Here is a 24785-nt window from a genome sequence, read left to right as displayed (position 1 = left end):
CAAATTGTGATCACATGACCACAGGATGCTGCAATGGTCATAAATATGAGGACCAGTCATAAAGTTATATTTTTTCAGCCCTTATAACTTCTGCGGTCGCTCAACAGAACAATGGTTAAGCAAGGACTACCTACAGTCCACTATTTCCCAGCCTACGAATGCATTACAGTACATTCATGTATCTAAGTGTGTGAAGATGTAACCATGGGAACACGTAAAGAATGAAGAAAATTAAATTAAATTCTTATTTAGATTTTCCATTTTAAATACCTGGTCACAGAAGGACTGTAAAATAGAAGCTAAGTATTCTGAACATTGCTGATGAATGATGTTTTCCCCTGCAGTTTGCATCAAAGTCAAAAGTTCTAGGAAAACTTCGGTGTATTTTTCATCCCCTTTAGCAGTTCCATTAATCAGGTGCAAAATGGCCAATTTACAAGCTTTGTGTGAAGCCAGAGCATCAAATAAAGCAAGCAAGCGAGTGGTCTGACCAGTGTATTGTTTCTCCTTATCTTCTGGGTTGCTGAAATGATGAGAAATTTCTTTATTAGGATGATAGCACACTAGATAGAAATGTAAATCGAAACAAACATGTTTGAATATTTCCATTCACCCCTTTCACTCTCTCTCTCAATATAGATATATAGATATATATAATACATATATACATATATATAGATATATGTAAACAATGTTCATTTCTGCACAAATGTAAACTACCACCTATCTGAAAAGTTACCAGTGTGAGGGATTACTACCATAGTTACATGGGTAATAATAATGTTAGTGGTATTTAAGTGGCTTGAATGAAAACAGATATTCAGGAGATGGAAGCAAATTCTGGAGGACTTTTTCCGGCTTCACCCACTTCTCTGTACTAATCTTCTAACTTCTAACTGTTCTAGAACTATAAAGAAATGAAATATGTTTTGATGTGTAGTTCCCTAACACTTGACACACTATTCAAAGATCAAACCTGGTTCTTGCCCCCAACCCCACAATACACACTGGTGCTACAGAACACATTCTGTAGCTAGACGGACAATCACATAACTGAAGGAACAGAAGGCATAGGGTCAAAAGCAACTGATTAAGTGTTGAATAAGATAGGAAAGGAGAATGCACATGACCTCTTACGTCTACATTCAAGTGTGAGAAGGCAAAATTGTAACCAATGAGATCAACTTCTCTATTTTTGACAAATCATTAAACAAATTATTAGACAATAATTGTCTTGTTTAGGCAATATTAAATAAGACATTGAAATGTACCTTTGAAGATCTTCTACAAGTAGATCTAAGACAGTTCTCATAATAAGGAGAGCCGTTGGTGAGGCCAAGTCACACAACTGTACACAAATGCGCCTTAGCATATGCTGAATGGGCTGGCAAGTGGAGCCAGAAAAGGATCGTACTATTTCTTGCAGTAATTTTGCCTGGACATGAAGATGCATGCTCCAAAGTTTTCTAGTATTGAGAGCTACTGATAAGTCATGTGGTTCAATAACCTATGGAAAACAAGATAATCCTTAGAAATGCACAATAATCATTGCTATTCTCTACTCTGGAATTTCATAGAAAATGTATTGCCAAGGAGAGTATGTCAACTGGAATTCATATTCAAAATTATTCCCTCAAAACAGCCCTAGAGAGGCACATAAATGGAAACAAGTTTGCACAGCCAGGTGCTGCATACAAATATCCCTGTGGTACCTGGCCCTATATTTTCCTTGGTTCTCCAGACTATATTTTGTTTAATGATTCTAGACAGTAATAAAGCCAACTTCCGCATGTATACAATATAATTATATTAATAAAAATAAAATTCATAAATATGTTTCATAGCTCCTCAACTGTCAGATCAGCTTATTTTTAAAATCAGTTGGTAGTTTTTATTTACCTGAGTGGTCTGCATAGGCAGTGGAAGAGGCAGTAGTTCTGAAAGTAATATAAGGCCAGAGAAAAATCCTTCTGGAATTCTTAGAACAGAAGAAAGAACCTCTCTTAGCATTAGTGACCAAGTATTATTGGCTAGAGTTTCTTCGGAGATAGTTAACTTCTCATTAACCCCCTGGGTGAAAGTCAACAAGATGTCAACAATATCATTCTGGATTTTCTGTTCATCACTGTCCAAACGCCCAGAAAGTGTTATAGAACATAAAAGCATGTGTAAAGAAATAAGTGTTGAAGGAACACGCATATCTTTAAATTCAAAGGATCCTCCCCGTAGCAATTCAGTCAACATGGTCTTCAAAAGTGTGAGAGTACATCGGGCCATAGAGATTGTAGTGACTCTGTGAAGAGTTGTTCCCATGTTGACATGGAGCCTCCAGGGCTGAATAAGAATGCTGTTTAGTTTTTGCAGAATTCTGATAAAAGTGTCCATTCCTTCAGAAGAGAAGAGCTGAATAACTGCAAGGTTCCATTTAAGGTCCTTCTGCTGACCTATATGAATGATAGGAGAAATAATATATAGTCTTTATATTTTATTCTCTATTTTATTATTAAGTACAGGTAGTCCTTGACTAGCAACAGTTCATTTAGTCACCATTCAAAGTTACAACGGCAATGAAAAAAGTGACTTATGACAGTTTTTCACACTTATGACCATTGCAGCATCCCCATGGTCACATGATCAAAATTCAGATGCTTGGCAACTGACTCATATTTATGATGGTTGCAGTGTCCCAAGGTCATGTGATCAGCTTCTGCAACCTTCTGACAAGCAAAGTCAATGGGAAAGCCAGATTCACTTAACAACTGTGTTACTAACTTAACAATTGCAATGATTCACTTAACAACAGTGGCAAGAAAGGGGCAAAACTCACTTAGCAAATGTTTCACTTAGCAATATACATTTTGGGCTCAATTGTGGTCGTTAAGTCGTGGATTACCTGTAATATAAATTGGATGCAATGATTCTGTTGGTGACCAAAGGTAAATATTTTTACATACTTCTTTCACACAGCAAAAATGAACTGAGAATTACTCCAGTGTGTGTATATAATCAATATACATATCCAAAGAACAATACATTTTACAATGTTTGTGAGTGTGATTTAATATGAATACATTCTACCAGTGCTTTTTTTCTAAAAAAAAAAAAAAAGTGCCGGAACTCACACATGTCATACAACCCGCCTTGCCTACCCTACAAAGTTCCATCCAAAAAAGGTGCCAGAACTCCGTTCTGGGCGTTCTACGAGAAAAAAAGCCCTGCATTCTACTGAATGAGAACTAAGAAGTTAAATATTGTTACCTTCAACAGGAGGTGGAGGACATGCAATATGACACAAGACACGAAGTGCTGTAGGGAGACCAACTCCTTCCTGAGTCATCAAGCTATCAATGTTCTTTGAAGTAAAGAAGTAGATAATGATTTAAAAATAAATATTCAAAAAGGATATATCTGATTTAACAGACAACATTGCTTCTGCACAAACAATGGAGAGATCAATTTGATTTTTGTACACAACCAAGAGAGTTACGCAAAAGCCAGTTCCCATTTTGACTAATAGTGTAGATTTTAGGACTTGAAGTTCACTTATACAGAAAGCACAGGGATATGGAAAGCCTGACTTATGTAACTCACCAGCAACTATTCAGCAGTCTAGCAATGGATTTGGTTCAAGATTTGGTCCTTCCTTATTGCACAATAAGCTTTGTTTTTAAAAGAGAACAATTTGTATATGTTCTGTTAGGTCACTATTCCAATATTTAAAATATTTGGATACCAAACTAAATGTTAGCATATATTTGTTCCACGAATATTTAAGTAAAACTGTAAATAGAATAAAGGGGGCTAAGGTAGGAGGACCAGTCTAGATCCCAATAAAGGAGAATATTTGTAGCTCAGGACTGAAATGAGGGACTAATCTAGAGTTTTAAGCAACTCAAAGTGAACAGCTATCATAGGATTGCCAATCCAATTTTTTCCCTTCCCAAAACATTTTAATTGATCAGCATGTCTACTTTCAACATAATCTGAACTAAAATTAACTTCAAAATACATTTGTTCAAAAAGATGAGTAGTTTGCTATTCTAATGTCATATTTATTTTTACTTTTTATTTATTAAATGTAAATGCCATTCATCTCACTGTCCAAGGATGGCAATGTAAAGGAAACCATGTAAAAACTAAACATTTGTTATATAGTACAGCAAAAATGCATTTCCCAATATGCTTTTAATTATTTATTTTACTGACCTGTTTAATATATTCAATGAGATTTGGGATGCAATTAATTTCAAATCGGACTGTTTTCAATGGCTCCAACCATTTACTAAGTTCTAAAAACAAACAAGATCATTTGATGAATGTTATATGATGCGTTCAAAAAAATGTGAAAACAATTAGAGCGGTTTTGATTGTAAAACACTGAATCTTAATAATGGAGACATACTTTGTCACATACGCACACTAGGAACATGGTACTCATTTTTAACCTTAAAGTCTAAGAAATTTTTATACAATTTTATAATCCAGTTTGAATATTTCCCATTATTTTTTTCTTACAATTCTGTATTTAAGATAATAATAAATAATGTAGTAAAATAATAAATAATATAGTAAAAGTATATGCTGCCCAATTCCAAACTCTAGATAGTTTACAATTATGAAAAATATTTGGAAAAAAAGAATATAAAAAGCACAAAAAACAGCACCAGACAAAAAAATAACAGTTGCAAACCCTCCAAGCCCAGAGGGGAACAAAAATGTAGGAAGGGATGTCAGTTGTTCTCCCAAAGGCCTGGGCAAGGTCTTTAAGGCCTTCTTAAAGTTCATATACAGTACAAAGGAACATATCAAGAACATTATTAAGGAAATATTTGGCTTATTTATCATAAGTAAAGACTGGTTAATCTGACAGCCAGAAGAAAGCCATCTTACTATATGATCAGTGAGATAGCATCTGTTGTGGTATTTGCTTCCTGATCTGTCCATATCAAAAGGCTGGCAAAGACACACTTTTCTTGCTTTCTCCCAAGGACCATGCACTGAGGCCTTGAGCTCTGCTTGCATACAAATCAAATGCCATTTCTAAGCATGCAGCCTTGGTAGCTGTGAACTTTACTACTTAGCAGCCCAAATGTGACTTCCAAGATTGGTTGGTTATATTGCTCGATATTATGGATCAGTGATGGCGAACCTTTTAGAGACCGAGTGCCCAAACTGCAACCCAAAACCCACTTATGCATCGTCGGCTGCCGGGTGGGTGTGGCCCATTGGGTGGGCATGGGTGCGGTGGTAATGGCAGACTGGGTGGGACTAAAAAGTTCAATCAATCAATTCCAACTTTGCAAGATCTTTTTTTTCCCCCGCGAGAAGTTGAAATTGACTGATTGATTGAACCTTTTTTTTTTTTTTTTGCACACAGCGGCGGAGGCCTAAAGCGAAAAGGTTTTATAAAACCCAGCTGAAGGTCTAGGGCTGGGGCGATGGCGCACGTGCCCACAGAGAGGGCTCTGAGTGCTGCCTTTGGCACCCGTGCCATAGGTTCGCCACCACTGTTATAGATGCCAACGTGGATTACAAGCACTATTTATATCTTATCTAGATTACAGATAACATCCATTACCTTCCCACCAGGAAAATAGCATCACAAACTAAAAATTGAATAATCCACAACAAAAGCCCTCTGTCCCCTGAAAGAGTATTTTTAGGAGTAGAGCATATTGGTTCCCTCACCCAAGAACTGAATTACAAATTTATCATTGAAATCATATCCTCCTCCCCAAGACTCTCATTCTCCCTGACAACAAATCAATGTTGTTCTGAGGTAGTACATACCAGAAGAACCAAACTATATACATCTAAACATCTCCAGTTCAGCCAGTTTGCATTCAAAAGATTGGACCTTTTTCCTGACAGACAGGATTGTTGGCACACACTCCCAGTTTATTCCTAACAGATGTCTTCCCTAAACTTGATATGTAAAGTTTTAGAAAATAATAAATCAGAAATATTGGGTTTTTTTATCTAGATGAATTTCACAGCAGAAGGAAAAACTATTCTGTACAACTCTTGAGACTTCTTATTCATATTGTATTCAAAAGCATCTTTCCACCAATGAAGTATAAGGCACATAAACCACCAACCTAGATGATTAATGAAATACCTTAAGCAGCTACGGAAACTGGACAGTATTACAAGTTACAGTAATTAATACAAATAAAATTAAGAAACTTTTAAGTATTATACTTTAAAGGAAACAAAATGCCTGAAAGTACACTTAATGTATGAAAGAAATCAGATGTAACCATCAGGATTGTCTTTTCCACTCAGTAGCAGACTATACACTACTTTTGACAGCACTTTTGATATTAAAACAAATCAAATTTATAACGTTGGGAAACAGCAGGTGATAACTATTCAGGGAACAGAAATCCCAATATTGTTTGGGAATGTAGAATGTAGGACCAGCCTACTTCATTTTAAAGCTGTACAGCAGTAAGTGATGTGGAAACAAGAGTTGATTTAAAGAATCTAAGCGATTCATCATTATAGAATATGAGTCTCAATATTTCTTTTAAATTATTTTATGATATCTGTCCGTGAATAGTATATTACATTCTTTATAAGAAGACTGCTAAAGAACCTAGCAATCTTAATATATACAATAGCAATAGTGAAACAGAATATCAGAAATATTTCTCCTACATCATTTAAAACATTGCCCAACATTGTCCAACAATAACAAACACCGTACCTTGTAATTTGGTATTATTTTCATCAGCTTTGCAAAGCTTCAACAGGGGTGCTGAGAACACCTCAAGCATCTGGACATCGCTTGAAGACTGTACCACCAGTAGAACAAGGATGCAGGCATAATTGTACGCAACTGACTTTTTTGATTTGGAATCACTGAAATGTAAGTTTAAAAAAAAAACACCTAGAACTTACTCATTTACTTCATATTACTTCATTTCATATTTTAGTCTTCATACTAAGCATAAAACCCAGAGATTACCGTATTTTTCGCTCTATAAGACACACCTGACCATAAGACGCACATATCTGCTTGATTAGTTTCCACCCATTGTTTCTTGTCTCGCCTTCTGGGGCTTTGGAAAATAAATTGATCCCCTCCTCTTTGTGGCAGCCCCTCAAATACTGGAATATTGCTATCATGTCAACCCTAATCCTTTTCTCTTGACTGGCCATACCCATTTCCTGCAACTGTTCTTCGTATGTTTTAGTCTCCAGGCCTTGACATTTTAGTCTCTCCCATCTCCCAGCAGAAAATTACAGGTAGCAGTTTTAAATCATGCAGCATAAGGATAATAACATTTGGAAAGAGAAAGAATATGCTGCAGCAGCCGACATGTTCCAGTCTTGTCCCTTCGCTTCCTCCAGGCTTCTCCCCCAACCTGCCTTCCACTCACCTTCCATTTGCTGTTTCGAGCCTGGGAAGAACACTCCTCCATCCTCCTATGGGTAAGAAGGAAGAGGAAGCTCCTCAGTCCTTCTCCTCTCCGCGACTTCCTTTCTAGCAATACTCGATGGTGTTGTGTTAGAGCGCCACCTAGTGACGTAAGGCTTCCCTGCCAGTATATGCTCTCCTCCCCTGCACTCAGGCTTCAGCTCCAGGCAGCATTCGCTCCATAAGACGCACAGACATTTTCCCCCACCTTTTTGGGGGGGAAAAGTGCGTCTTATAGAGCGAAAAATACGGTAAGTTTCCATCGCTGGCTTCCCACCCTCCAGAGATTTAGAGGACACATGGAAATCGCAGAAGAAGGAAAAGTAACTGTGCAAGAGGATTCCCACCTGCTCAGCATAGGATTCCATCTTACAGTATATTAAACATCGGAGACCAATGTAGTTATCATTAAAGTTGAAAGAGATTTTTATCAAGCCATTCTATTCTTTCATAATCCTTCCACTTTTAAAATGTATTATGCTCCATATGGAGAAAAGTAATTAAAAGCAAACAATAATCTTTAGAATAAAAAAATTAATAAAAAACCGTATTATTCTGAACTCAGTTGACATTTCAATCGATCCCATTACAGATAGTCCTCGAGTTATGATTGTAATTTGACTTAGAATTACCATCAATAAGCACAGCGGTTCTAAATCAAGTCACATGATTGCACTGCTTAGCGCAGCGGCTCCCAACCTTTTCTATACCCCGCACCCCTAGAACGCTTCCGATATATTCCCGCACTCCTTACAAAAGTTCGAAATAACGGCAACAAATTATGCATATACACTATAATTTTGAAAACCCAAGTTTTCGCACCCCCTTGGAATATCGTCTCACACCCCCAGGGGGTGCGACCACCCCAGTTGGGAGTCCCTGGTTTAGTGACAACAATCCAGGCAACCCTGGTTGATGTCATGACTCCAGTTGCACGGGGTCATTAAGTAGAAAGGAGGAAGAGTCTCAGGTAAAGAGCATGGGGGTGGGGTGGGGGAGCCCCTGGGTAGCTCAGTGCAGGCTGTGCACAAGTTGGGGGAGGAAGGTGTTGCAGTTTGGCTCAAGCTTAGGGAGACTGGGGAAAGAGGGTGCAGGGTGTGTACAAGCACAGGGAGGCGGGAAAAGAAGGCACAGCGTGCATGCAAGAGAAGGGCAAAACGACAACATAGTCATATGAGGGAAGAAAGTCTGGGAGTGGGGGAGACTTGTATCCTTTCCTACGGCCTTCCCCATTGACTTTGCTTGGGCGAAGCCTGCAGGGAAGCTCACAAATGGTGATTATGTGAGCATGGCACATTGCAACCAGTTTATGTGTAACTATTTCCCAAGTGCTCAAATTTTGTTCACATGACTACAGGAGTGCTGCAATGACCAGAACTCCCGAGGACCAGTCTTTAAGTCCCTTTGTTCAGCGCCATCACAACTTTGAATGGTCGCTGAATGAATGGCCGTAACTTGAGGACTACCTGCACAGGAGCCTACAGAGACGTTACTTGTCTAACACTTAGTGATGAGGCCAGTCACTCTCTTTCTGCCCAACCCCCCCTCACAAGAATGCATCTGTGGAACAAGCAGAAAGAAGCAGCATTATGTACACTTTCTTGAGCTACACAAAACAAAGACAGAATATTGTGAGTCCACCCATTACAGATATAAACCTAGTAATAAATCATTACCCTAATGCTTCTTTGGAATAGAACTCCATTAAAGTAATAAGGCTCTGGAGATTCTTCTCAAGGCTGAAGACATGGGCAACAGCAGCTCTTCCTACTGGGTTAAAAGTGATCAAGTAAAGATTATGAAGTGTTCCCAGGAGATCTGAATGGTCAGTTTCATCAGGGGCTATGCAACGCTGGAAGTGGCTGAATAGTTCTGAAATGCACTGCAGTGTCTGAGTCGAATGAAGAAGCCATAAGGGAAATGCTTCATCGCCTGCCCCATCTGTTTGCAGACCTTCTTCTTGATCGAGATCCGAAAACTGACAAAATGCTCGAACCAGCAAATTGGTGGCTTCATATTCAGAGAGGAAAAAAAGGAGACCTTTCTGTGACTGTGCTAAAAACCTCAGAATATCTCTGACAGACTGAAGCACTCCAGGATGCACATTTGTTATTGGATTGGACAACAGCAAAGTGACAGACTCCAAAAAATTGTGATTGTGGAGATACCTGAAGGAATGAAAATAGAAAGATAAACAATATTATATTGAAATAATATCTATCCACTACCTTTTCCCATAAGACAGCTAAGCTGCAACGTCAATATATTTGTATTACAAGGCAGCGTTGTGGTTTGGAATAGAAGGCAAATCCCACAAATGCAAAGTGGGATTAATTAATATCACATTAATTAATGTCACCAATATTAAAAGCAAAACTGATATCCATCTTCACTGGGGAAAGCAATTATGTTTGAAAGCGTTAGAGGTAAAAGGAAAGCAGCCCGTCAGAGAACACAGTGGCTGGACACCATCAAAGCTGACACCAGCCAGAGTATAGAACAGTGTTTCTCAACCTTGACAATTTTAAGGCGTGTGGACTTCAACTCCCAGAATTCCACAGCCAGCATTGCTGGCTGTGGAATTCTGGGAGTTGAAGTCCACACGCCTTAAAATTGTCAAGGTTGAGAAACACTGGTATAGAACAACTCAAAGTAGTAATGAAAAATCGGAAGATGTGGAGAGACGTAGCCCCTAGAATTGCCAAGAATCAGACACACGACTGAATGGATAACAGCATCAACATCATCATCATGATATTCATCTAAGCCTGGATTTAATTTCAATAGATCTGTATCTGTTTTTATTTAATTTATTTAATTAATTTAATTTATTAAATTAATTTATTTAATTTCAATAGATCTGTATCTGTTTTCGCATTAAAAAACATAAAAACATTATTTAATGTTTTACTGATTGCTATATATTTATTCAATCCAAGAAATCAAGAATATTTGTTAAAAAGTTAATTAAGGATTTTGCAAATCAGATGACCTCAAATGTCCCTACAAACTTACATTAATGGAGCAGATGGCTAATTATTGCTATTTTTATCAATATAAGCAGAAAGCACCACCACAGTAACAAAGAGATTACTACAATTTTCAAGGACTACAAAGTGGAAATACTGTAGGATTTTCAGGGAGTAGATTATGCACAATTTAGAGAACAGAATCTTCTCTTATAAACCTGAAGAACTCAGAATAGTACATTGGTTAGCAAGTATTAAGGACTTGAGAATTACCTATTGATATTACCTAGTCTTCAATTCTAAGTAAACATTTGAGTAACTCAAATCTTATTAATTTAAATGGGGAAAGTGAGCTGACTTGATAAGGAAAATGAGAAGAAATAAACAAAGAAATGGAAATGAAAGTAGTAAAGAGATTAAAATATTTCCTCTGTTAAATCAACAATCTTTATTAAATAATGGACAGGTATTATAAGAACATATTAAATATTGGAAAAAGAAATCTGGTGATCGTCTGGAACATGTAAGCAGAAATTCCCAAACTGGGTCAAGTTTCAACTCCAATTAGCCTAGGTTTGGCTTTTAAATATTCTGTGCAGTACCAATGGAAGTCTGATGAACTTATCTTGAAGGTACCAACTAGAAAAAACAGAATAAGCATAACTAAAGCCATCTACCAAAATCAAAATACAAATATACATACCTGAACAGAACTGGAAAAGGATCGTCCCTTTCTGGAGGCCCTGTAATACGTGCTGTTGTTGGGAAAGATTTCACAGGTGGCTGCACCATAGTGTGCGGGGCTGTCTCCATCAAATGCAAAATTTCATCTAAAAGGTTAATGAGTTTCTCAATTTCTCCTTCATTCATAGTGGAGGACTCCAAAAGATTGTCCATATCCATTGGAGCATCCACATCATTTTCATATTCCTGGTTGCCTCTTTCAGGCCCAGCATCTGGATCCTGCTCAGACTCAGAATGATTTGGAAGGGGTGGAGAATTTTCTGCTAGCTGGTCACCATTTTTTTTTACCTCAGACACAATCTCATAGAAGTGACATTTCTGTAAAATGGCAGAACCTGCAGTGACTACCCTTACAGTCTGATCCAGGAGAATAAGTTCCAACAGTCTCTGATAGCCACTTTTTTCACTGGCCTCCAAACTATTCCTCAAAAAAACTTCCATTCCTTCAGTCATGCTAATAACACTGTCCAAAGCTTTGAAAGCATTAAGTTTAAGGGAAGAGGACACATGATCCGCAAAGAGCAACTCAAATAAAGAATCAATTACTCCCCCTTGCAAGAGTGCTTCTATTCCTCGAGTTCCACATTCTGCCAGCGAAGAGACAAGTTTTGTCCCAGCTTTCAGCTGACGGACATTCAAAGCAATCGGTTGTCTCAAGGCTACTTGAAGATTTAAAGACTGCATTGTCCAGTCAACCAACTGGCTTAGGTAATCCTGGCTTGTATCCTTTAATTGCAAATAACTTAGTCCTTTGGCTACTAAACTGGGTATTTCTTCCAAAGCTGTGACCCACTTTGCACCTCTCTCCTCCTGATATAATTCAAGGAGCTCAGTCAATTTAGCAGAACTCTCTACTGCCCCACTGGTTTCCTTCTCTAGATCTTGATCTCTCATCTTGGCAATTTCCATCTCAAAAGTGGTCTTATAGGGGCAACTGAAATACAGAAGGGGTCCAAGCTCCCTATCGAAAGGATCGTAGGTTACAGGTGGCACTCTGGCTAAATCTTCAGCAGTATATTCAATGTCAAAACTTGGGTATTTAAACGTCTCTCGTTCCAAGTCAGCAATTCCATCCTCATCACTTGAAATCTGTTCATAACCATCATCTCCTGAAATGAATGTGTAAAATAACCTTGTTAAAAACACGCTATAAAACTCATGTTTTAACTGTTGATTAGATAAGATAGTATATTTCCTCCCCATTCGTATGTGTGTCCTCCTACACATATATATCCCCCCCCCCGAAGCAATAAATAATGTATTAATTAATTTTCTATTCCAAAAGTTTCTATAAGTCTCAATCACATGGACCTCTAAAAAGGTGCACGTACCACACAAAAATGACTGCCAAGTAAACAAGACCAAGATCGGACTTCAAGTATTCAAAGAGAAAACAAAGAGAAATACTTTGGCTAGCAACAGTTTCTCATGCTTATAAGCTGCCGTTACTAACTCAAAATAGAACACAGATGCTCAAATACATATTAATATGCAGATATAAATTCCAAGAGTCTTTGCAAAAAATATTTGAATTTACTGGCCTACAATCCCAACAGCCTCCCAAAGATTGCAAACAATCTTTATTGCAGCCATACTGAAAAGGTTACACAGTGTTTCTCAACCTTGACAATTTTAAGGCATGTGGACTTCAACTCCCAGAATTCCACAGCCAGCATTGCTGGCTGTGGAATTCTGGAAGTTGAAGTCCACATGCCTTAAAATTGTCAAGGTTGAGAAACACTGGGTTACTAAGACATATTGAACAGCTTCCTTACTTTCTGGCCCTTGTTCAGATGGAATGCCTGTGTTTAGAGTTATTTGACTCTTATTGTATCTTTAACAGGATAGGGGAAGAAAATATACTATATAAGAAAAGATTTATTTTAAAAGAATGCAGAAATGTTGCTAATGTGAGAACATCTCATTATTAAATGTCAGAACAAGGACTAATTAGCCCTAATAGAATAACACTAACTAAAGCACTCACTACTGGGTGGAGTGAGGAAGGATATCAGTACAGCAAATAAATAGCTCAATTTAAGCTTTGGAAAAATTAAATATAATTTCAAAGTATATTTGGGGCTCAACAACTCACATGTGACTGAATTATCGCAAATTATTTGATTATATATCCAATTATTCCCTTTTCACTTACAAATGTTGGCAGCCTCTCTTGTAAAAATGAATACATATTTTCATCCTTTTCTAAAAATTAACAGTTAAATCTTTGTTTCTAAAATTATGTATTTTCAAAATTGGTTCTTAAATACCATAGTCTCAGCTTGCAAGTAAATCAATGATTGACAGTTAACATCAAGCAAGTATTCAATTATATGCATTGAAATATGCAAAACACTGTCAAGAAACTAAACACATTTTTGTGCATTGTATATTTAGTTCCCTCATTTGGACATCAAAACATATTATTAGTGGAGTTATTTTAGAAAGATCCAAAGCTTTTTCTCTCAGATGTGACAATAATGAGAACAGAATTTCCTCCTGGCTACCTGATACAGGCATTGGTTCATCTTCATCGTCATCAGGTGGAGGGGGGGCAGGTGGGCTTCCTGGTCCTCTAGGTTGGCCATCACAAACTAAGCAAAACAGAATTTTCATATACTGCCAACATTGTTTCAAATACAGTGTTCTTTCAATAGGGTCAGGCCAGATATTTATTTGCAAGTCAATGCTTATCCAGCAAGGACAACATAATGTATGCATGCATGAATCAACCCTAGTAGCTTTGTTTTTGCCTACCTTCACCTTCGTCCTCTTCATCACCTTCTTCCTCTTCTTCCTCATCCTCATCATCATCCTCATCTTCATCGTCATCATCATCCTCTTCATCATCCTGAATGCTATCTACTGTTTGACCATCATCATCCTCTTCTTCATCCTCTTCCTCCTCAACATCCGCACCTTCTTCATCATCATCCATTTCTTCTGCTTGTTCTTCCTCCACTTCCGCCTCATCAGAATATGGACCTTCTTGATGAATGGAAGTCCGATCAGGAGAAATGGGCTCAAAATAATCTTCTCTGTGATCAACATCATCATCTTTTTGTCCGGCAACTGAAAATAATGACATTAATAGCAAGAAAATAAATTGAACGCTTGAGGTTTCAATACTAAAAAATTACCTATAATGAAAGTTAAGTAACAAAGATATATGATTTAAAGTTACATTTAAATATACTATTTCAATGCAGATACTGCACTTCCAGATTTAGTTTTACATAATGTGGATGTGGGGATGTGACGATTTAAGAAAAACTGAATGTCAATTCTTTATTAAACATGGAACCATGTACTGTAAATTATTAAGTACTGTATGTGGGAAAGAAAATTCTTAACCCAATGCAGCATGCAATATCAAGTAACCAAATATATTTTGTGCATTGTATATTTGGTTCCCAAATTTGGACATCAAAACATATATTAGAAGGATCCAAAGCTTTTCCTCTTGGCTACCTGATACAGGCATCGGCTCATCTTCATCATCATCAGGAGGAGGGGGGCCAGGTGGGGTTCTTGGTCCTCTAGGTTGAGGCCGGGGAGGGCTGCCATTGAACTGTTCCTCTTTCTCTCCATCAGCTGTAAAAGATGTTTGAGCCAAAGAACAGTAATGTATTTTTTAAATCACACTGCATGATAAACACAAGGCCACATCGTTTTTGCAATTCCTTTCAGTTTTCAAAGCAGTGAAAATGGACTGTTGAGAGTGGGATGGGAGAAACGAAATTAAAATTGATACGAAAACAAAACCCTGGGTCTGGTATCCTGCCCTCTTAAGGATTTAATTTGGGAAGAGAATTAGCTGGCAAAATTCTGAGGCATATGCTGTATTGACACTCATATTTATGAACTTACAGAATGAATTAGTAGTACTGAAAAATACAATTGTTTAACAAAATATGCTTGACTGCTATGAAAGATTTGCTTTTCTAGCCTTTTTGAAGAGAGTTAAAAAGTAGAACAGAATTTCTCACCTAATTTTGGAGTTCTTTTCAAAGCTTGCTGTTGCTGAGGAGGTGGTGGAGGTGGTGGTGGAGGTGGAGGAGAGTCTCTATCATGGCTTACTACTCTATCAACAGAGCCATATATTGCCAGTGTCAAGCAATTATACCAGCCTCTTAAAACTAAGCCATCAGTGTTTACCTGTATTATTCAAAATAAAACACAGAATACAAAATGTGACTTTGAATTAACAGGATCAATTTGATCAGTTGTTTTATGTGTATTGCTTGTTAAAAATCCTATATATATCCAAAATTCTACAGCAGTTTTGAAAATATATGCTTTTTATTTCAAATGTTTTCAGTTCTCATTACCATCTGTCTAAAACAAGAAGCACATTTTTGTCAGGAACGTCTATTAAACTAAGTATCATATAATACTATGAAAAAGAATGAGGCTTGAGAAAAATCTCTTTGCCTCTCTTCTGAATGATTGTAGTATAATGATGCTCAACAATGCAATAAAGTACAGAGAAATCACAAATCATCATTACACACAGCTTTTCCTACAGTTTTCAATTTCTCAAACAATTGCACCAAACCACCCTGTTATATCTCTGATGACTGCCATATCCAAAAAATGCAAAAAAAATCTCTACTCATAAGATTTAAGGCATTATGTAAACAAACAAATTTATGTATATATTTGTGTGCATACACATACGTACACACACAAAAGCCAATCCCTAAACTATTCAATATCCTAGAAAGGCTTCCAATTAAAAATTTAAGTTTCAGAGAGGCTCATGTGGTAGAACATATTTTTTCTGATACTCCAAAGGTTCAACAGATTGGATTAATCTGAATTACACCTGGAAACCAACCAGCAATGAGAAATGTTTATAATCATTTCCTGTTAGTAACCCTTCAGCAGCCATTGAACCAACCGATGGTTCTGAGAAGACGTTGATAGGACACACTGCAAATAATCCAGTCTCTAAAGATTACTTCTGTCCAAAAGTGGTTATCAAAAAGGTACGATATTAACTGACAAGAGGGATAGCATAACAATTTACATAATATTTACCTTTGAATTGGGCCTGAAAATAATTGAGGAGTTTTCATCATACTCTAGGCTGTTAAGCAAAAGAAAATTAGATATTAGGTAATAAACATGCATATTTTTCTCCAACACCTTCTCTTACTAACTAGTCTTGAAATAGGAGCTTCTTACAACCTGTGCTTTTAGAATTAGGCTGACAACTATACATCTGTACACTAAATGGCAGAATACAGGAACTCTATAAACTTTACAGGAGCTTTATAAAACTGCATTTTATTCACTTACTGTAGACTGTGTATCCCAAGGATTGCTTCTTTAAAGTTATACAATAGTACAGTTGGACAAAAATTGGCAATATGACAGCTGAGAAGACCACAGAAATTAATGGTTGCAGGAAATTGTAAGTATGCATTATCAGAATCTCTTTTAAGGAGGAATTGACAATTTTGTTTTTTATATTCCATAATTTTGCAGTTTCAGGTAAAATTTATTCAGTGTTTTATGAAGGAATGTTCTTAGCACTTACCTTCCTAGCCTGTCAAATACAGGTGCGCTTGGTTTGCTGACATTGTTGAAAAACAGGTCTAACTGAAATGTATGGGGAGATGTCTCACTGGGAATAGAGCCAAAGTGAAAAAAAAATCATTTTTTAACCAAATTATGATTAATGAGTAAGTCAAGCCTTGAAAGACTGCTAATCAATCTGCAGGAAGATAAAAAGTTCCCAATTATTAAAAATAGTCAATATTTACATCAATAAACTTTTATTTCATATTTTTTGTAAGATACGGTCCATATTTTTCTCAAATATTTTTATGAGCGGAATGTCAATTGTAAGTTCATGCTTATCTATATGTAAAACTACCTATAGTTTTATTTTTGAATTAAAGCTAATAAAATCTAATAAAATTTAATAATTTATAGAATAAAAAAATATTTTTTCTTTCCATATGACAACTTCTATGACATTTGGCAATGTGTGTGATACTATTCTTTAATCTCAGGTACTTCACTAGCTTGCTGGCTAGTCTTGAGCACAAGTATGTCCACATAAAATCCTGAAGTATTAAAATGTTATCTTTGCAATATACTTTATATTGAATCACTTGACAGTGAGATGGGCAGTGTATAAATTAAATAAATCACGTATTGAATGCAACTATCAATAATCCTCTCTTTCAACTATTGGAAGTTGCTTTTGAAAGGAGTGTAAACCAAAATCTCAGAAGCAAATGTCTATGTCTTCCTTTTCTATCTTGAGTCATGATTTGTAATTTCTGAATTACAAGAATTGACATTAGCCAGAATTGACTCCAAATTATGGCTGGCAAACCTAGCTCAAAAGAAGATTATTTTCTCAGCAATTCTTTTACTCTTTTATCAGCATTGCATAAATCCTGCCATTACTTCAACAGAATTGAAAAATTCTAAGAGCTATAGTTCTTGTCTCAAATTAGTACACAAATCCTTTTCAAAGTTCTTTTATATCTTTGGTTTGTTAAAGCAGAAGTATATTCTATTATATAATGCTGGATGGACCCAGGAAATCTCAGTTCAAGTCTATTGAAAATTTAGCCACATACTTTCACTCTCTGATTCACTACCCCATTTTACAGAAGTTAATATCCCTTCTCATAAGAATAATAGAACATCACAAAGCACTGCATGTTAAAAATGATGTAGAAAACAGTGCTGGACAATCTCTTATACCATTTTTTTACTCACCCATAAGCTCTACTTTCAGGTAAGTTAGAGTGAGCTCTTATTCCTGGAGGAATCACACGCACTTCATTGATGTAAACTACACACGGAAAGCGAACCACGTCTACATTAGTGCTTTGCTAGAAAACAAAATGAACAAAATTCATGAATTTTGAAGTGCAAAGTGTCTTTGTTTTGTTTCATGAGCACTCAAAAATCTGTCAAAATATGCATTTCACACAATCCAGACATTGCCTAAAAGTAACAAGTGTTATAACAATTATAACCATCCATTCTTCCTGACATGTCCAGACATAACATGCCATTTGTAACAGACAATACCATTAAAAACAACACTGCAGAGTTCATTTTTATTTGGCTTTTGTCATTTTAACAGTGCTCCATTTTTCTATGATAAACATTGTAACCCTATGGACTATGCTGTATGTCTGAACACTTAACAAACGTGGACACTTGGCTCACAATTAGTTTTTACTTGTTTTCTTATGCAGAGATATGTCCTCAAGCATGGAATGAATTTGTGATATTGTGAAATTGTAACATAATGTGTGGATGGCCTTGGGAAACATGGGCAAGAGATGCTGCCTAGACTCTCTTAACAGTCAGATAAAGAAATTGAGAAAGACTCTCCCTAATGGATCAGGCATTTAAAAGTGGTGGTGCGAAATTTGTACTTTCAGACGTTTAAGATTCTGTTAATGTAGTCTTTCAATTATGTATACCGTAATTACTTCATCTAGTCAGGTTTCATGTCTGGTTTACCTGGGAGGGCTGACAGGAATCTTGACAAGTACTTGTGGGAAGATCTAATCATAACACTATGTTACGCAACAAATATGCTGCACAAGTTGTGGTGAGAGGAAACATTTTAGTTAATTAATTCATTCATTCATTTAAATTCATTTTAGCCATCAAATTTCAATGGACCTGTTAGGGTCAGAGCCTGATACTATGTTAATAAGCTTGATGAGGTACAGAGGCAGATTATTTGCAGGGAAAAGTCCAGGAGCTGGTTTAAACCAGTGGTTCTCAACCTTTTTAACGCCGTGACCCCAACCGGTCGTAAGTCGAGGACTAAACCGGTCGTAAGTCGAGGACTACCCAACCGGTCGTAAGTCAAGAACTTTCCCTGCCCAGGAGCACCGCGCATGCGTGGTTCCGCCCCCTGCGCCGGCCGAGGCGTATCTGGCAAGCGGCAGAGACGGAGCAGGCCAACCACCAGCTGGCCCAGCCCAAGGGAGGTAAGGCACCCGCCGGAAAAGGGGAAAAAAATGGCGGACAAAAAAAATGGCGGACAAAAAAAATGGTGGACAGCCTTGCTTGGCGACCCCCATGAAATGGTCGATTGACCCCAAATGGGGACCCGACCCACAGGTTGAGAACCACTGGTTTAAACAAAGAGGCTAAATAGAGAAGAAATAAAGATCTGAAAAACATCTGCAGAATGACAAGCAAAGAAAAAAAAAGTGGCAGAAAATAGAGATGATTTAATATTTAGCAAAAATATGGAAAAATTATTCATAAGAATTACTGAAACAATCTAACAATATTTTATGTAAAACATTACTCGCTGCTGAGCTTGCAGCAGTTTCAAATCAACTAATTTAAATAATTAAATTAAGTTGGAGAAGACTCCTAAGAATATCATGGACAGCCAAGAAAACAAATAAATGGATAATTGAACACATTAATACAGAGATCTCATTTGAGGTACAAATGGAAAGGGGCAGATCTAAGATGGCAATGAAATAGCAGATTCTCTGAATTCCGTATGATAGTTTATTTGTGGTAAACAGTCAAAATGATCAAGCTCAAATTATAATAGTTCAGATCAATATATGAAGATCCAGCTCTCTGGAAAAGGCTCTAATGCTGGGAAAGATGGGAGGAAAGAGAAGATCAAGATGACCAGGAGCAAGGTGGATGGACTAAGTTGCAGTGGCAATGAGTGAACTATTCGAAGACTTAAAAGAACACATAGTCCACATAAACAGTCAGACTTATTTCTTAGCATACATTCTTAGGACTGCAGTCAATAGAAAATGAACCTAACTTGTGAATATCTTTTCTTTACAGGATATATCACTGGTTACAGGATATATGACTGGATATATGAGAGAAGTTCAATTATTTCTTAGCAAATTATATTAACATTAAAGGCATAAGTAATTCTTAAAATAAAATGAAAATACTATAGGAAACACAATTGACTGCTTTTAAATTCTACACATTCTAAGAACTCTTAAACATTATAAAATCTTCCCCCAAAAGACATAGCCTGTGATTACTCAGTAAACAATTCTTATGCAATTACAATATTGACATTCTACTGGTGTTAAGAGTATCAATTGGAAAGATAGGATACCATTTTAACAATAAACTAGTAATCATGAGATTGAATCATTTAGTTGGAAAATCAGGGATATTTAGCTCAGTACAGGATCCACTAGTGCACGTTTGATAGTTGATTATCCAACCTCTATTTACAGACCTCCTTATGCTATCCTAAACCGATTTCCTTGTAGTTCTGACCCATTGGTTCTGGTACTACCAATTAAAAATAGGTCCTCTTCGTTTGACATCCTTCTGACTGACATCCACCAGTGTCTTTAGTGATCTCCCCTCAGTCATCTCATCTATAGACTAAATGGTCCCAAATCATTTAACCATTCCTTAGTTGGCTCGCTTTTCAGATTCCTCACAATCTTTGATATAATTTCTTTTTCCCCTTTTCAATATATTTCCTGTCCTTTTAAAAACTGAGATCAAAATAAGCTATCTAATGAAGTATTACATGCTTATACTGAAATATACTAAAATAACATAGCCAAAAAAAATCAACCAGCATACCCTTCATTTGTTAGATATGTGTATCTTGACGGGTAAAAAGCATATTAAAAACCACATGAGCTGGCATTCTCATAATATCTTTTTACTACAATACCCACACTGATCTAAGCACCTAACATTGGGCAAAAGGTTCCTTTTACCTATGTCCTAATATAAGAAAACAGTATGTTAAATTCTTACATCAAAAAAACAGAACTGTACATGTATGTAATCCATACTAATTTTAAATAATGCAATATACCACCTGCACTTCAATATCTCAGAAATCAAATAGGACACAAATCTAATGATTGTATGTAGAGAAATTTATATTCAAAGGTATTTGATTTCTTTTTGCTTATTGTCTATACAGTATTTCAGTGAATCCCATGATTTCTTTCATCTTTATGGTGAACTTAAGCTAAATGTTTAAGATGCTGATTAACACGTGATGATTTTACTGGTGCCATTATTTAACTGGATTACTCATATACAGACATTTCTCCTTTCAAATTTTTACTAATGAAAAGATAGGAACATATTGCTATGAACTACAATCAGGAGACACATATTTCGACTGAAATGATAGCAAAACATGCATTTTGAGAGGACGGGGAGGAGGTTATCCCAAAACAGCAAAACTTTGAAATATCCATCACATCAATACACGGCCGCACATCTATGCATACCTCAACCAGATCGACTTATAAAAAAATAAAAAAAATAAAAAAAGAACGATCGCTACCGTTACGCGAAGCTGATTTCCTTTGTGAAGGCTGCAGAAGGAGCTCTGAAATTAAGACTTATTAATTCCCCACTGATAATGAACATCTCCTCTCAGAACTCAATTTCATCCTATCTGGAAGGCGGGGGGAGGGAATTGGGGGGTGGAGAGACCCACATTGCCTCGGTTACCTCAGTGCTCTGATGTTTGAAAGTATCCAAAAAAAGCAACTCCGTTGTTGCATCCGCCGCCATCTTGCGTCGGCGGAAGCGCCGAACCTTCGGTGACGAGCACTTCCGGAGCAAAGAAAAGGGGTTGGCACGTGGTTTGGACGGTTGCTTTTACTTCTCCCTCCCTCCTCCGCCCCCCCCCCCCAATCATCTGTCTCTTCTTTGTATAAAAAGCAAAATAAAACACCCATGCCTGGAGGTTAAAAATCAGGAAGACGGACAAATTTTGTATATGGGTCGACGAGGTTGTTAAAACCGCCATACAAATCTTCTCTTATCTAGGAATAGTATTATTTGCCTAGGATTGGTTCCGCGTGTGAATTTCGCTTAAGATTTTTTTGAGTAAGCCATCGATGAGCGGGGATGAATTTGTAGGCAAGCGCGCATTTGACAATAAGCAGCCCATATAATAGTGACTTTTGAGATATCCGGCGCCCGCTCAGGGTGCCTTCATTCAGGTATATCTAACTGGGATTCTGTCCAAATGAGCAGCGAGATCGGCTCTTGAATAAACGAGCATCGAACTGAGAAAAGCATTTCTTTAAATCCAGAGAAGGAACCCGATGGCACCTTTTCTGACTATCACATTTTATGAAAAGGCATAAGGTTCCACTCTGTATCGGATGAAGTGAGCATTCGTCGGAAAAGATGCTGCCTAATTTATTTTTTTCTATCATTAACACGACTGTCCTGCTACTATGTTTAAAACCACCTCAGTCCCGAAGTGCGTTGATGTTGAAAATAAACCTCAGGCACTGGGCTTAGTCGAAGCTGGTCTATGAATGTCAGCGCTCGTCCGTAGCCCTCGGGGATTCCGACCTGTGATGTTTCTGTCCCCTGAACGCTTAACAGCCGGCACAACATCCCGAATAGGATATAATATCACAGCTAGTTTCCACGTAAACCCAGAAAATAATTTAGATACCAGGACTTTTAATGCCTGCGGTAACATCTACATAGTAAACCGTGGCAATAAGGAAAGATATTTCCTTATATCAGCTTGCAAAAGGGTGATCCGATGAGCTTCTTCGTAAGTCGATTTAGTTGATGGCAACTGTGTTCTCTGGAACACATGCAGAAATGCGCAGAGTGATTACTCAGTACAGTAAAGGATCTATTCTGATTTATTGTATCTCTCCGAAATCGAGTCTTACCTAAGTTAACGTCTCCAAATGTCCCGTAAGGCACTCCACATACACAGAATAGTTTCTAAACCCTTAGAACTGAATAAAAGGGGGTCAATTTTGTAAGCAAAGTCACTTGGAATGCCTCAAAAAAAAAATGAAGAACAAATATACATAAAAAGGATTTCTGCGTTTAGATGTTCCCATTCCGCCCTCATGCAGAGCTAGGCAGACGTGTTTATTTTTTTACTAGAAGCAGGAACCTGTTGTAAACAATAAAAAAAACAGTTGCTAAACCGAACAGCCATTAAAATGCTTCTAAATACAGATGGTACCTAGAAATTTCGAACCCGTACCATACCCGAGTTCTGCCCTTAAACACAAAATGCAAACTGGAGCTATGCTACTCTTTCTCATCCTGGTACCGTCCAGATGTTGGAGTAACTCTCAAAATCCGTAGCTAGACTAATGGTTGTATGGGCGAGAGATTCGGAAGTTGAAGTCCAGCGGATACTGGAGGGCAACAGGCTGGGGAAGCATTCTTGTCTAACTCTAATTCATTGTAATAATACCTGCTGCTAAAAAAAAGAAAAAGAAACCAAGCCGGGTAGACAGAAATCCTTATTAAAATCAGTCCAGAAACCTACTCAAATCTGCGATCCCAGCTACACCGTATTCTGTAGACCAGTGTTTCTCAACCTTGACAATTTTAAGGCATGTGGACTTCAACTCCCAGAATTCCACAGCCAGCAATGCTGGCTGTGGAATTCTGGGAGTTGAAGTCCACATGCCTTAAAATTGTCAAGGTTGAGAAACACTGCTGTAGACTTTCCCGCTATATCTGGGAAGCGCGTTTAGGGTCTTAAGGGACAGCCGTGTTATCTACCTATCCGTTTCTTACGCTATTCCTTGACGCTACGTCTTGCGTCAGGAGCTTCTCGAACCTGCCGCAACCTGCGGAGAGGCAAGCGGCTGCGCAGACTCCAGAAGCGCGCTTGAAAAGATTTTGATCGCTTTCATGAATGGCAGGCAGTCAAGCAGGGCAGAGCTGCTTCTTTCACCCAAGGAGGGCGGAGCAAGCGAGAGCCTCCGCCCGCCCCTTCCAAAGCAGAGGCGCTGGAACGATTGGCCGCTTACTGCTGGATTTGCCGTGCAAAAAAAGAGGTGATTGGTGGGACCTCAAGCTTCAGAAACTTGACCGCCCAATCCGGCAGCGGCGCTGCCATCCAGCAGCCACCTGTTTCGGCTCTCGCAGCTTCTGTCCCGGATTAAGGTCTTTTTCTCGCCAAGCGAGAAGCTGGACAAAAAGATCAGATAATTGTAGATGGATTGTGACCTGGTTTGAGAGGTAGACAGGCGGAATGCCTTCTCCCTCCTTGGATAAGGTCAGGGGGGGGGGGGAAATGAACGAAAAAAGAGCTCCTAAACCCAGCGTTGATTGCGGAACCCTTTAAAAAATGATGAATTCCACCACTCCGGAGCTTCTGCGCATATGCTGCAGCTAAACGAAAACATCAATCAAGCCGACTTGCTTGGAAGGCACCCCCTTCCCCAAGCTGGGGTCCAACTCCCATCATCCTCGCCGGCCTCTCCAACTGCTGGAGAAGATCAAAGATCAAAGTTGCGGGCTGCTTGGAGAAAGGCTGGCACCCGCCCCTTCCCCCTCTGGAATCTGGGAGTCGCCAGCGCCTTCCTTGTTCACCTGAGGGAAGGAGAGGGCGGCGCCTTGAATGAAGAAACCGAAGACAAATCAGACTCTACCGCGCGAAGATGCGCCCTTCGGAGACTTACTTTTCTTTCCGATTGGGCTGGTTCTTCTGTTGCTTCACTGATGCTTCCTCTGGAAAGCTTGCAAGGCTCTCCCCTTGCCCTCCAGGCTTTAACCCCATCCCAAAGGCCGAGCTGTCGGCCGTCCGGCTTCTTGGCTGAATTTTGAGTTAGCCAGCCGATTTGGAGCGAATTTGACCTTCTTTTGGTAATCCAATGCCCAAATTCAGATAA

The 24785-nt window shown here is 38.0% G+C and overlaps 1 protein-coding gene across 1 annotated transcript in view; it reads right to left on the bottom strand.

Moving 5' to 3' along the window:
• VIRMA (vir like m6A methyltransferase associated) overlaps positions 1–21684 on the bottom strand; it is a 33135-nt gene extending 11451 nt beyond the window's left edge. The window contains exons 1-16 of the mRNA XM_015821859.1: positions 21622–21684; positions 17881–17996; positions 16682–16768; positions 16180–16228; positions 15126–15294; positions 14608–14730; positions 13894–14208; positions 11096–12245; positions 9100–9591; positions 6710–6864; positions 4207–4289; positions 3259–3352; positions 1900–2444; positions 1272–1507; positions 271–523; positions 157–182 (exon numbers count right to left, since the gene is read on the bottom strand). Of these exons, the coding sequence (XP_015677345.1) occupies positions 157–182; positions 271–523; positions 1272–1507; positions 1900–2444; positions 3259–3352; positions 4207–4289; positions 6710–6864; positions 9100–9591; positions 11096–12245; positions 13894–14208; positions 14608–14730; positions 15126–15294; positions 16180–16228; positions 16682–16768; positions 17881–17996; positions 21622–21684 (3956 nt within the window). The remainder of the gene's footprint in view (positions 1–156; positions 183–270; positions 524–1271; positions 1508–1899; positions 2445–3258; positions 3353–4206; positions 4290–6709; positions 6865–9099; positions 9592–11095; positions 12246–13893; positions 14209–14607; positions 14731–15125; positions 15295–16179; positions 16229–16681; positions 16769–17880; positions 17997–21621) is intronic.
• Positions 21685–24785: the final 3101 nt, after the last annotated feature.

Source organism: Protobothrops mucrosquamatus, unplaced genomic scaffold (genome assembly GCF_001527695.2).
Source record: "Protobothrops mucrosquamatus isolate PMUCROS unplaced genomic scaffold, P.Mucros_1.0 scaffold1414, whole genome shotgun sequence".
NCBI classification, from domain to species: domain Eukaryota; kingdom Metazoa; phylum Chordata; class Lepidosauria; order Squamata; family Viperidae; genus Protobothrops; species Protobothrops mucrosquamatus.
This window is presented reverse-complemented; position numbering and strand designations above follow the sequence as displayed.